This window comes from Pantherophis guttatus, chromosome 13, assembly GCF_059756535.1.
Source record: "Pantherophis guttatus breed Tessera chromosome 13, ASM5975653v1, whole genome shotgun sequence".
NCBI classification, from domain to species: domain Eukaryota; kingdom Metazoa; phylum Chordata; class Lepidosauria; order Squamata; family Colubridae; genus Pantherophis; species Pantherophis guttatus.
In genome coordinates, this window is record NC_142075.1 from 19,192,952 (window position 1) to 19,205,317 (window position 12,366).

Sequence of the window (12,366 nt, forward strand, 5' to 3'; positions counted from 1 at the left end):
ACTGCCAGCTCCTCAGGCTGCTGGCGGACCACAACACCTGATGCGGCCCTCAATGAATTCAAGTTTGACACCCCTGTCTTAAATGAATAAATCCAGGCAGAGGTGTTTGGGGAATTTGAATCTTCCTTAAATGGGGGTGTCTAGAAATTAGCGTTTGTGGTTTTTTTGGGGGGGGGATTAAACAAACCACAAAAAATGTTTCTGTTTCAGAGCTTCCCGTCACATCACCTCTGGGTACCGCTGTGATTAAAAATCTGGAGAACTGGGAACAGATCCTGCAAGAAAGAATGGATCGCTTTGAAGGTCCCCCACCAGATTACATCAATACTGGTTTTCCCGAATTTGGGATGGGAGCCAGAGCAGCTGCGGCCCGAATCAAAGCAATGGTTGATCCTGAAAACACACCATTTAAGTAAGAAAGTCTTTATTTTAAAGGAGGAAGGGACATCTGAGGTTGGTCTGCCACATGTGCCACCAAGTTCCAAATTTCCTGGCCAAGCTGGCTATGGCCATTTTCTTTAGCACAACTAGAAGGGTCTTAAAAGAGGCACGGTGGCTCAGCGGCTAAGACGCTGAGCTTGTCGATCGAAAGGTCGGCAGTTCAGCAGTTCAAATCCCTAGCGCCATGTAACGGGATGAGCTCCCGTGACTTGTCCCAGCTTCTGCCAACCTAGCAGTTCGAAAGCAGGTAAAAAATGCAAGTAGAAAAATAGGGACCACCTTTGGTGGGAAGGTAACAGCGTTCCGTACACCTTTGGTGTTGAGTCATGCCGGCCACATGACCACGGAGACGTCTTCAGACAGCGCTGGCTCTTCGGCTTTGGAACGGAGATGAGCACCGCCCCCTAGAGTCGGGAACAACTCACACTTATGTGCGAGGGAACCTTTACCTTTACCTAGAAGGAATATGTTCTAAGCTTTGATGAGAATCCATGTCCTCCAACCATTCTTCTCCAGATGTATTAGAGATGCAGCTTCTGGAATATCAACGGAGATTCTCAAGCTTCCAGGTCATGATTATCCCAAAGGTGCTTTTTTAAACTGGACTTTCTTGTTTTGTTTCCTTTGAAAATGTTTTGCTTCTCATCTAAGAAGCTTCTTCAGTTCAGTTCTATCTGAAGAAGCTTCTTGGCAAAAAAAGGTTTTCAAAGGAAAAAACCAAGAAAGTCCAATTACCTTTTGGAAAAACACCTCTGGGAGCTTCCATAACTCCAATTATCATGGCCTTTGATCACTATGGTTAATTAGCATGGTTTTTGACGGTTCAATGAGAAGCACGGGTGGTCTCATTAGGAGGGTACCAGATCTGGGAACATTGACCTCAGTTTCCAAGAAAATTGTAACACTCGACTTGCAGCAACTTAATTCTTTTACTAGCAGACGGTAAGACATTATTTAACAAATACAGCTCATTAAAGCCATTTGTTCCTGGAAACTCTAGTAGCCAATTCTATTCTGGGAATGCTTAGAATTTACTTACCAGCTTTGATCATTTTCGAAAATAACAACCTTCTTGATCTTGTGCAGCCAGGATTCTGAGTTTGAGACCTAATTATTTCCAGTGAATTAAATTAAATCTTAGCAGCTGATGTCAGTTTCCCAGCGGAGACATTTCCAAAGGGGAAACGGTATTTTTTTTTTCAGCAAAAAAATAATAATAAAAGGTAATCCATTTTAAGAATTTGTGACTATTTGTACCAGTGTTTTATTCTGATTCTATCCGTTCTGGACATGACTAAAGGAATAAAATACCTTCCTTTCTTTCCACCAACTCCTAGATCAAAAGATTATTCTGCATTGCCAGCTAAGAGATTGTGGCATTTTCTGGTGAAACAAGAATTATTGCAAGATACTTTCATTCGATACACATTCACCAAGAAGAGAAAGCAAAGTGAGGTTAGTGAAAGAAATCCAAGTGTTAAGTTCTGTTTTCCCAGGGACCCTTTGTGTTACTCTTATTTATATCAATTGCTATTCATTTTAATTCTGTTTTGGCAATACATTTCACTTTTTGCCCTCCAAATATTTTGGCCATAATGTAGCCGTATCCTGGGTAACATCCAGTGGTGAAATCCAATTTTTTTTTACTACCGGTTCTGTGGGCGTGGCTTGGTGGGCGTAGTGTGGCTTGGTGGGCGTGGCTTGGTGGGCGTGGCAGGGGAAGGATACTGCAAAATCTCCATTCCCTCCCCACTACAGGAGAAGAGTACTGCAAAATCTCCATTCCCACCCCACTCCAGGGGAAGGATACTTCAAAATCTCCATTCCCACCCCACTCCAGGGGAAGGATACTTCAAAATCTCCATTCCCACCCCACTCCAGGGGAAGGATACCGCAAAATCTCCATTCCTACCCCACTCCAGGGGAAGGATACTGCAAAATCCCCATTCCCACTCCACTCTGGGGCCAGACAGAGGTGGTATTTGCCAGTTCTCCGAACTCCTCAAAATTTCCGCTACCGGTTCTCCAGAACCTGCTGGATTTCACCCCCGGTACCATCCATGATAGATTATAAAATAGAAAATGGGCTTGAGCATATTTTCATTCAAAGTAATTATGCCCACACTTTAAGTTACCTATGAAAGGAAAAAGTTGGGATTTTTTTTTTAAAAAAAAAAACCCTAATAAATAAATGAAGAACAAGATGTCCACTTCATCGCTGACATGGAAGGTTTTTCATTTATTTTTTTCCCTTTTTATATACGTGTGTGTTTTGTGCATGTGTTGCTTACCTGTGGCTGCGTGCTGTTGTGTAGTCTGTAGAAGACCGCGAGGAGCATGTCACAAAACAGAGCAGCCTAGCAGAAGATGGCAAAGCCAAGGTATTATCCCATCTCCCTAAATCTTTATTACAATTTTTTTTAAAAAAAACAAAACTATACCGAAGCTCGCTTTCCTGCCTTCCTTCTCCTGTTGCAAAATTAACAAGCGCGCTGAGATTCTCTCCTAGACGTTTAACTCTTTCTACTAACCGTTGGAGGCAAATATAAGTGGGGCTGTGTGAAAACCCAAGGACCAAATCCTAAACAATCACAGAATTGGAAGGGAACTCTCATCTACTTCTTGTCCTACTTCAGACAGATGGTTGTCCCATCTCTGTGTGCCAGCCTGCCCGCTGGAGCATATGAAAATTTTCTTGGAAAGACACAATTCTCTTTTTTAAAAAAAGAGCCACGATTGCTGGGCTTCTCTTTGAAGGCTTCTCTCACAGGTGTTCGCTCACTTCTGTGACCTGTTTCAATGCACCTGTTGCAACAGGATGGCTTCCCTGTTTTCCAGGTGGAAGCAGAACTCGGCTACCCAGGAGGGAGAGCCAAAATTATCCACAAGGAATCGGATATGATCCTCGCCTTTGCGGTGAATAAGGTAAGGCCCTCCGAAGCCACGGCTACCTTCGTTGCATTAACTTTTGGCTTGACTCAAGGCCTCTAACACCTAAGCTTTGGCCTTTGGGGGGGAATGGGGTCTTGTGCAGGCAAACATCAATGAGATCGTTTTAGCTTCCACCCACGATGTGCAAGAGCTGGACGTGTCCGCCCTCTTGGCCGCACAGCCATACATATGGATTGGAGAAGAGTTTGACAGGGAATCGAAAAGGTTGGATGGTCTCGCCGGTTTTTATTGATGTTATCATGTATGGACCTGTCATCTCCCTTTTTCATGGGCCTCAAGGGAAAGCCTCCCCCTCCTTTCGCCAACCCTATAGGGTAGCTTGGCCTACTGGTCAGCCCACCAGTTCTCCATGGACGACAAAGATCTAACCCAGTTCTCCCTAACCCATGGTTAAGCAGAGATCCTAACCCAATTCTCCATAACCCATGGTCAACAAATATCTAACCCAGTTCTCCCAAACCCATGGTCAACAAAGATCTAACCCAGTTTTCCCTAACCATGGTTAAGCAGAGATCCTAACCCAGTTGTGGTCCAACTTCTTAATTCTTACAAGATTTAGGGAAATCTAACTAAAAGCTACAGTGCAAAAGATAAGCTCTTTCTAATCTTTTCTGTTCTGTCCATTGCCACGTTGAAATTGTGTCTTTGTCCTACTATTGCTGTGGCTCTTCTTCCAAAAAAATCCTTAATTTTGGTCCAAGTTAAACATCCGTCCTTTGTTTTTCCTAAATTGCCCATTTTTGAGAGATGCTAAGAATTGCTTAGATGAGTGAAGCCTCACCAAGATTCTGAATGCTCAAAATTGCTCCTCTTTCAATCTTAGCTGTGTCAGATTCCAATATTCTATTTTTCACCTTTTTTTTTTTATAGTTCAGACGATGTGGACTTCCGTGGCTCCACCACCACGCTGACACAGCCCAGCGCTGCATCTTTTGCAGTGGCTCAAATGCAGCACGTTTCAAATCTGTCCACTTCGTCGATGCCATGGTTGGGCAGCGGGCAAACCAGTACTGGAGCTGGTATAGTAAGTAATTTCTTTTTGTGCGTTTTTCTCTCTTTTAATACCGTCAAAATATTTTGTCTCTTCGGCTTCCAACCACAGTGTTACATAGGGTGGACCCACATATTTTTTTCTGTGTGTGTTTGCTGCCTTGAGTTACTTATTAAGTAATAAAGGCAGGATATGGATGGAGAGAGAGAGAGAGATACGATAAAGGGAGGGAGGGGATGGATGGATGGATGGATTGATAGATGATAGATAGATAGATAGATAGATAGATAGATAGATAGATAGATAGATAGATAGATAGATAGATAGATAGATAGGATGATGGATGGATGGATGGATGGATGGATGGATGGATGGATGGACGGACATACAGATAGATTATGGATGGATTATGAATGGATGGATGATAAATAGATAGATAGATAGATAGATAGATAGATAGATAGATAGATAGATAGATAGATAGATAGATAGATAGATAGATGATGGATATGGATATGGATACGGAGATAGATAAATAGAGAGAGAGAGAGATGGATGGATGGATGATAAATGGAGGGAGAGAGGGAGGGAGGGAAGATAGATAGATAGATAGATAGATAGATAGATAGATAGATAGATAGATAGATAGAAAATAGAATAGAATAGAATAGAATAGAATAGAATAGAATAGAATAGAATAGAATAGAATAGAATAGAATAGAATAGAATAGAATAGAATAGAATAGAATTTTTTATTGGCCAAGTGTGATTGGACACACAAGGAATTTGTCTTGGTGCATACGCTCTTGGTGTACATAAAAGAAAAGATACATTTGGCAAGAATCATAAGGTACAACACTTAATGATAGTCATAGGGTACAAATAAGCAATCAGGAAACAATATCAATATAAATCGTAAGGATACAAGCAACAAAGTTACAGTCATACAGTCATAAGTGGGAGGAGATGGGTGGTGGGAACGATGAGAAGATTAATAGTAGTGCAGACTTAGTGAATAGTTTGACAGTGTTGAAGGAATTATTTGTTTAGCAGAGTAATGGCGTTCGGGGGAAAAACTGTTCTTGTGTCTAGTTGTTCTGGTGTGCAGTGCTCTATAGCGTCGTTTTGAGGGTAGGAGTTGAAACAGTTGATGTCCAGGATGCGAGGGGTCTGTAGATATTTTCACAGCCCTCTTTTTGACTCCTGCAGTATACAGGTCCTCAATGGAAGGCTGGTTGGTAGCCATCATTTTTTCCGCAGTTCTAATTATCCTCCGAAGTCTGTGTTTGTTTTGTTGGGTTGCAGAACCAAACCAGACAGTTATAGAGGTGCAGTTGATAGACTCAATAATTCCTCTGTAGAACTGGATCAGGCAGTTTGAGCTTTCTGAGTTGACGCAGAAAGAACATTCTTTGTTGTGACAGATAGATAAAAAATATACACAGATAAAAAGATACATAGATAGACAGACAGAGCAGCAATGCTGTAAACCTTTTAGGATTAGTTGAGGCCTGCAAAATGCTGCCACATGATGTACATTCACTAAGCCACTAGATGGTAGTAAATTACCAGATTCTTTCTTTTATCCTTAACATTTCTTTCTCAGATATCTTAGCAACAAATGGTCCCAAGATCCACTTTGATATACACTAGGGAATTTAATATTAAATATTGCAAGGGCGCACAATTTTTTTTTTAATTTTTTTTTTTTTTATGAACGCGAGCTATTCTGTCAGCTGGGGGCAACCAAGCCGATGGTGAATGTAATTGTTTTTGCACGCAGCTCATCAAAAGGAATTTGAACAACGTCAAAAGAATGACATCTCACCCATTCCATCAATATTGTAAGTACTTCTTCTGACCGACAGCTCGAGTGACTGAGAGATTAGGTCGGGCGGTGACGAAAGTATCAAACCTAAAGCCAGAGGCAGCCCATTTTAACAGAATTCACCAGGGTGGATTTGATTTAAATCAAGTTGATTTAAATCACAATTTAAATCATGATTTAAATCACTAGTAAAAAGGTTTGATTTAAATCAACTCGATTTAAATCATAATTGTTAAAGAGCAACTGTCATCTCTGCTACTCCTTTGACCCACTGTTGACTCACCGATAGTCCCAGTGTTGCAGAATATACAGCCTCCTGCTACATAACTAAGCTCCATTTCATGCTGAATAAACTAAATGATTTATGTATCTTAAATAGAAAACTATCTTACGATAGATTTTTACCCCAAAAGTTTTTTATTAAAATAAATTCGATAAAAATCAAAAAAATCCGATTTAAATAAAAAAAATCCAATTTAAATCAAAAAAATCTGATTTTTTTTATTTTTAAAAAAAAATCATTGATTTTTATCCACCCTGGAATTCACTATTTCTGTTTCTTGGGATCAAACTGGGGGACTCTGTGTAGGCCCCCTTTAAATTTGAGGAAAGGTGGACTATCCCATTCGGTTAATTACAACAACTTAAAGAAAAGCCTTAGAAATGAGATGTGTTTACATTTCTCCTTCCCTTTCACTGATTATGAAAGCTTTTAAGAAGAGACTGGACACCCATTTGTCTGAAATATTAGAGAGGGTTCGAGCAGTGGGTTGGACTAGAACAGGGGTCACCAACCTTTCGGACCTCAAGGACCACTAAATTCATAATTTAAAATCCCGCGGACCACTAATATGATCTGCCTAATGACCGGCTGGGTGGGCGTGGCTAGGTGGTCATGTGACTGGGTGGGCGGGGCCAAATCGATGTCACTCGTGCCTTGCCAGCCTCTACTCAGCCCTCCCCTCCCAGCCACTCCTTGCCTCCCTGCCCGGGCTCCTTGGGGCCCCAAAAGGAAGCAGTTGTTGGAGCTAAGCAGCCATCACGAGAAAGAGTTGGCAAAACAGCTCAGTTCAAATTGGATCTGACCGAGAAGGAGGCTCAGCAGAAGCACCTCACTGAGGACTAGGAGCATAGGCTTTCCAAGCAGAGGGAAGACCTGTGGGAGTGCAAGGCCAGGTACCGGCGCCTGGAGGCTCAGCGGGCTGAGATGGTCAGCCAGTTCCAGGCCATGATGCAGTCCCACTGGAACGAGGCCCTCCGGCTCTTTGCCACCTGCGGCCCTTCTCTCCAGCCTTTGCCCAAAGCCCCACACCAGGAGGCTGAAGCAGACCCCGAGTCAGAATTTCTCCCCCCCTCCGACCCGCACAAAAAGACCCCGAAGGGGAAGACTTTGTGCAGCAATACAAACGTTCATTGCACGTATCCGTCCCAGGGGCCGTAATTTGAGGACCCCTGATTTAGTGCAATGTAAAAAATGCAAATATTTTTTCTGCGGACCACCAAAATTTTTTCACGGACCACCAGTGGTTCACAGACCACCAGCTGGTGACAGCTGGACTAGAAGACCTCCAAGTCCCCTTCCAACTCCGTTATTCTGTTGTAGTTTCTCTGTCCTGTTATTATGTGCTAATCACAATTTCTTGTTTGGGCCCTTGGGATGGTTTTCCAGATCTTACTGGAGCCCAGGATGGCAGCGTCCGAATGTTTGAATGGACCAGACCTCAGCAGCTGGTATGCTTCCGTCAAGCAGGCAACGCCAGGGTTACGAGAATGTATTTCAATCCTCAGGGCAATAAGGTAAGGGCTTTCCCTCACAAAACAGACATAGAACGAAGACCACGGTCACTAAATGAACAGTCATTAAGCAAACTATTGTTCCCTACAGCGCAGTTTTAGCACAAACCGGAAGTAACTCTAGTTTTCAGGAAAACAGCTGTAAAATGCGATTGTGTGATCACAAGACCCTGCAAACAGATGTTTCATTACCCAACTATATAACATCATCAGTGCTAGAAGGGAGTGGGTTTTGCAAAATGGAGAGGAGGAGGTGGAGGAGGAGCAGTGGTGGGATGCTGCCGGTTTAACAACCGGTTCGGTGAGCTCACACTTTGCGCACGCGCCTAAGGCTCCTGCATGCAGTGCTGAAAATGGAGCATTTAGAAGCTCAGCCGCTTACCTTCCAAGTCAGCAATAGTAAGTAGAACAGTGAGGGGGGGAGGGAAATCAGCTGTGCCACGCAATTGAGGTGAGCTACAAAGCAGGAAATAAAGGAGAGGATAGAATGGGGGCAGGTGGGTGGGGCCAACTGATCATCAGCCGGTTCGCCTGAACTGGTCTGAACCGGCTGAATACCACCTCTGAGGAGGAGTGAAACGAGTATGGAGTCCTTGATGCTCTCAGAGCTGTGTTGTTTGCTTGCAGACATTTAACTACCTGACTAGGTTATATCATCAGTGTTCCATCAGTAGTTGAATTTCTCTCTTTCTTAGCTGAAAGGGAGAATTCTCCAGCAGGGCAGCTCTTCCACCACCACGTGTTTTAAAGCTGACAAAATTGAGAAGAGGATGAACTCGGCATTGTATTCGATGAAAGGAATCTTAAATGTATTTATTGGACATGATCGCTAGGTAGAAATAGGCCCTATTTTCAATTTTTTTTTTAAAAAAAGTAAAATTGCTCTTGATAAATGAACATTTATGAGTGGCTTTTTGGAACATGCTCACAGAGCCACTAATGTGTGGAAATTTGTCTCTTACAGTGTGGGGTGGCTGACGGAGAAGGATTCTTAAGTATTTGGCAAGTGAACCAAACTTCGAGTAATCCTAAATCCTATCTGGTAAGTAATCAGGAGAAATCTGCACAGACGATGGATAGATGATGATGTTGTTTTGATTTGCTTTTCCTTTTTCCTATCTTTCTTTTAAAGCATAGCAATTAAAGTATTGAAACGGGCAAGAGATGATGGATGGATGATTGCTCTTTTTTTGTTGTTCTGAGTTGCTCTTCCTTTTCTCTCTCTCTTCTTCTTTTTTTCTCTTTTTTTTTCTTTCTTTTTTTGGGTAGCTGACATGATTAGAAGTTAGATAGGAAAGAAAAAAAGTCTCTTAACAAAGGGTGATATGATTAAAAGTTAGAATAAGTGATAGAAACACGAGAAGGGGGAATATTAGTGTATACCGTTTTATAGCATAAAATGAAAGTAATAAGAGAAAACGTGGAATAATTGAACAATGATAGACTATAACTTAATACAAGTGTGTATTATTATTAGAAATGCATAAGCAGATTGAATGTAATGATTATGATTAACCTGATTAGTTTTATTTGTATTAGAATATATGACACCCAGGTGCCACACTGTTCACGCATTGATTTGATATCTTTATAAAAAATGAAAATAAAAAAAACTTGGGGGGAAAGAAATCTGCACTTTTTTTTTAATTTTCTGCTTGTCTCTTTCAGTTGAGACAAGTAGAAAATGGTGGGGCGGGCTGGAAAATCAGGCTCATTTAATACAAATTGCTCAGTAATCTTACTTTCCTAACCCATTTGATGAGGTGGACATCAGCTGGATTAGGAAAGTAAGATTAACACAGTTCTGGGCTGCATAAACAGAGGGATAGAATGAAGATCACGTGAAGTGTTAATGCCACTTTATAAGGCCTTGGTAAGGCCACACTTGGAATGCTGCATTCAGTTTTGGTCGCCACGATGTAAAAAAGATGTGGAGACTCTAGAAAGAGTGCAAGAAGAGCAACAAAGAGGATTGGGGGACTGGAGGCTAAAACATATGAAGAACGGTTGCAGGAACTGGGTATGTCTAGTTTAATGAAAAGAAAGACTAGGGGAGACATGATAGCAGTGTTCCAATATCTCAGGGGCTGCCACAAAGAAGAGGGAGTCAAGCTATTCTCCAAAGCACCTGAGGGCAGGACAAGAAGCAATGGGTGGAAACTAATCAAGGAGAGAAGCAACTTAGAACTAAGGAGAAATTTCCTGACAGTTAGAACAATTCACCAGTGGAACAACTTGCCTCCAGAAGTTGTGAATTCTCCAACACTGGAAGTTTTTAAGATGTTGGATAACCATTTGCCTTAAGTGGTGTAGGGTTTCCTGCCTAAGCAGGGGATTGGACTAGAAGACCTCCAAGGTCCCTTCCAACTCTGTTATTCTATTCTGTTCTAGTTAGCAGAGAATGGAAATCTAGAAAAAGAATGATTGTTAATATTTATTTATTTATTTTATTTATGTATGTATGTATGTATGTATTTATTTATTTATTTATTTTTCTGCACTTTTATTACTCCACTTACGGATCCTATCGGCTGCAAGACTTCCAGATGGCTAATCATCTGCATTGATTTCTAATCCTTGAAAATCCATTGAGATGGTACACCAGAGACGAGGGAAACATCTCGTTCTTTCCAAGTGTCATATTTTAATTAGATTGCTCTCCTCTTAGCGATTGCGAGAAAAAGACGATAATTATGAACGAGAGTGTTAATTAAGCTCCTTTTCATTTCCTCTGCTTTACAGCTGAGAATATCTACTGGCAATTGTTAGCTCTGGTGGGTGGTTCCAGCTGTTTGGCTTGAGAAGATGTGGATGGCTGGACAATCTGAATTTAGGATTTGCAGTGTGTGCCCTACCACTGAACACACTGTGTCTGTCGGTGTTGTTCTTGTGCTTTTTTTTTTTTTTTTTTTTACAGAGCTGGCAGTGCCACAGCAGAACCACAAGTGACTTTGCCTTCATTACCTCTTCGAGTCTAGTGGCCACATCTGGGCAGTCCAACGACAACCGGTGCGTTTAGAAAATCAAGTCGGGTGGGGACGGTCACCCCAATGTGGGTTTGGGGTAACTGTTGAGTTACTAAACTTACCTTTTGTGGGTGTGTTTCCTTTTACAGAAATGTGTGCTTGTGGGACACCTTGGTGTCATCATCCAACAATCTCATACATGGTAGGTTTCTTGGTGCCATACGTCTTGATGTAAGTAAAAGGAGTCAAGGGGAAATCCTGTTTTGTTTTGTTAGTTTCATTTTGTTTCTTTAATCCGCCATCCCAGCTTTATTATTTCTATAAATAACTTAAGGGGTGAACGTACATAATATTCCTTCCTCTGTTTTCCCCACAGCAACAACTCTTGTGAGTTGAGTTGGGCTGAGAGAGAATGACTGGGCCAAAGTCACTCTTTCCAGTGGCGGAATTTGTTTTTGTTTTTTTTTACTACTGGTTCTGTGGGTGTGGCTTGGTGGGCGTGGTGGGGTGTGGTGGGAGTGGCAGGGGAAGGATACTGCAAAATCTCCATTCCCACCCCACTCTGGGGCCAGCCAGAGGTGGTATTTGCCGGTTCTCTGAACTACTCAAAATGTCCACTACCGGTTCTCCAGAACCTGTCAGAACCTGCTGAATTTCACCCCTGACTCTTTCATGGCCAAGGCAGAACTAGAACTCCTAGTTACCTAGTGATTGGCCCAAAGTCACTCAGCTGGCTTTCATGACTGAGGTGGAACTAGAACTCCTAGTCACCTAGTGATTGGCCCAAAGTCACTCAGCTGGCTTTCATGGCTGAGGTGGAACTAGAACTCCTAGTCACCTAGTGACTGGCCCAAAGTCACTCAGCTGGCTTTCATGGCCAAGGTGAAACTAGAACTCCTAGTCACCTAGTGATTGACCCAAAGTCACTCAGCTGGCTTTCATGGCCAAGGCAGAACTAGAACTCCTAGTCACCTAGTGATTGGCCCAAAGTCACTCAGCTGGCTTTCATGGCTGAGGTGGAACTAGAACTCCTAGTCACCTAGTGATTGACCCAAAGTCACTTAGCTGGTTTTCATGGCCAAGGCGGAACTAGAACTCCTAGTCACCTAGTGATTGGCCCAAAGTTACTTAGCTGGCTTTCATGGCTAAGGCAGGACTAGAACTCACAGTCACCCACTTTCTAGCCTGCTCCCTTAAGCCTTCCTGTGGGTTTCTCACAGGCAGACTAAAGTCTTCCTTCAGAAGTTTGGTTGGCCTAATAAATCCTCCCAAATCAACAGGATTCCATTACAAAAACCTGGCACAGACCAACCCCTCCCTTCTCCTTCCCTCTCCTTAAGCAAGCCGTTACTTCCTGCCCCTCAGCCTCTGCTCAGAAAGACCTCGAGAGAATC

At 42.4% G+C, this 12,366-nt stretch overlaps 1 protein-coding gene across 6 annotated transcripts in view; it reads left to right on the forward strand.

Moving 5' to 3' along the window:
- Positions 1-12,366, forward strand: part of DMXL2 (Dmx like 2) — a 73,637-nt gene that overhangs the window by 56,672 nt on the left and 4,599 nt on the right. For 3 of the 6 annotated variants that reach the window (XM_034432683.3, XM_034432685.3, XM_034432684.3), the window contains exons 32-42: positions 211-412; positions 1,779-1,896; positions 2,757-2,822; positions 3,280-3,366; positions 3,476-3,597; positions 4,264-4,417; positions 6,168-6,228; positions 7,882-8,009; positions 8,971-9,048; positions 10,924-11,015; positions 11,122-11,174. In XM_034432683.3, coding sequence (XP_034288574.2) covers positions 211-412; positions 1,779-1,896; positions 2,757-2,822; positions 3,280-3,366; positions 3,476-3,597; positions 4,264-4,417; positions 6,168-6,228; positions 7,882-8,009; positions 8,971-9,048; positions 10,924-11,015; positions 11,122-11,174 — 1,161 coding nt within the window. The remainder of the gene's footprint in view (positions 1-210; positions 413-1,778; positions 1,897-2,756; positions 2,823-3,279; positions 3,367-3,475; positions 3,598-4,263; positions 4,418-6,167; positions 6,229-7,881; positions 8,010-8,970; positions 9,049-10,923; positions 11,016-11,121; positions 11,175-12,366) is intronic. The other 3 variants (XM_034432686.3, XM_087878236.1, XM_034432687.3) reach the window with 1 other exon arrangement.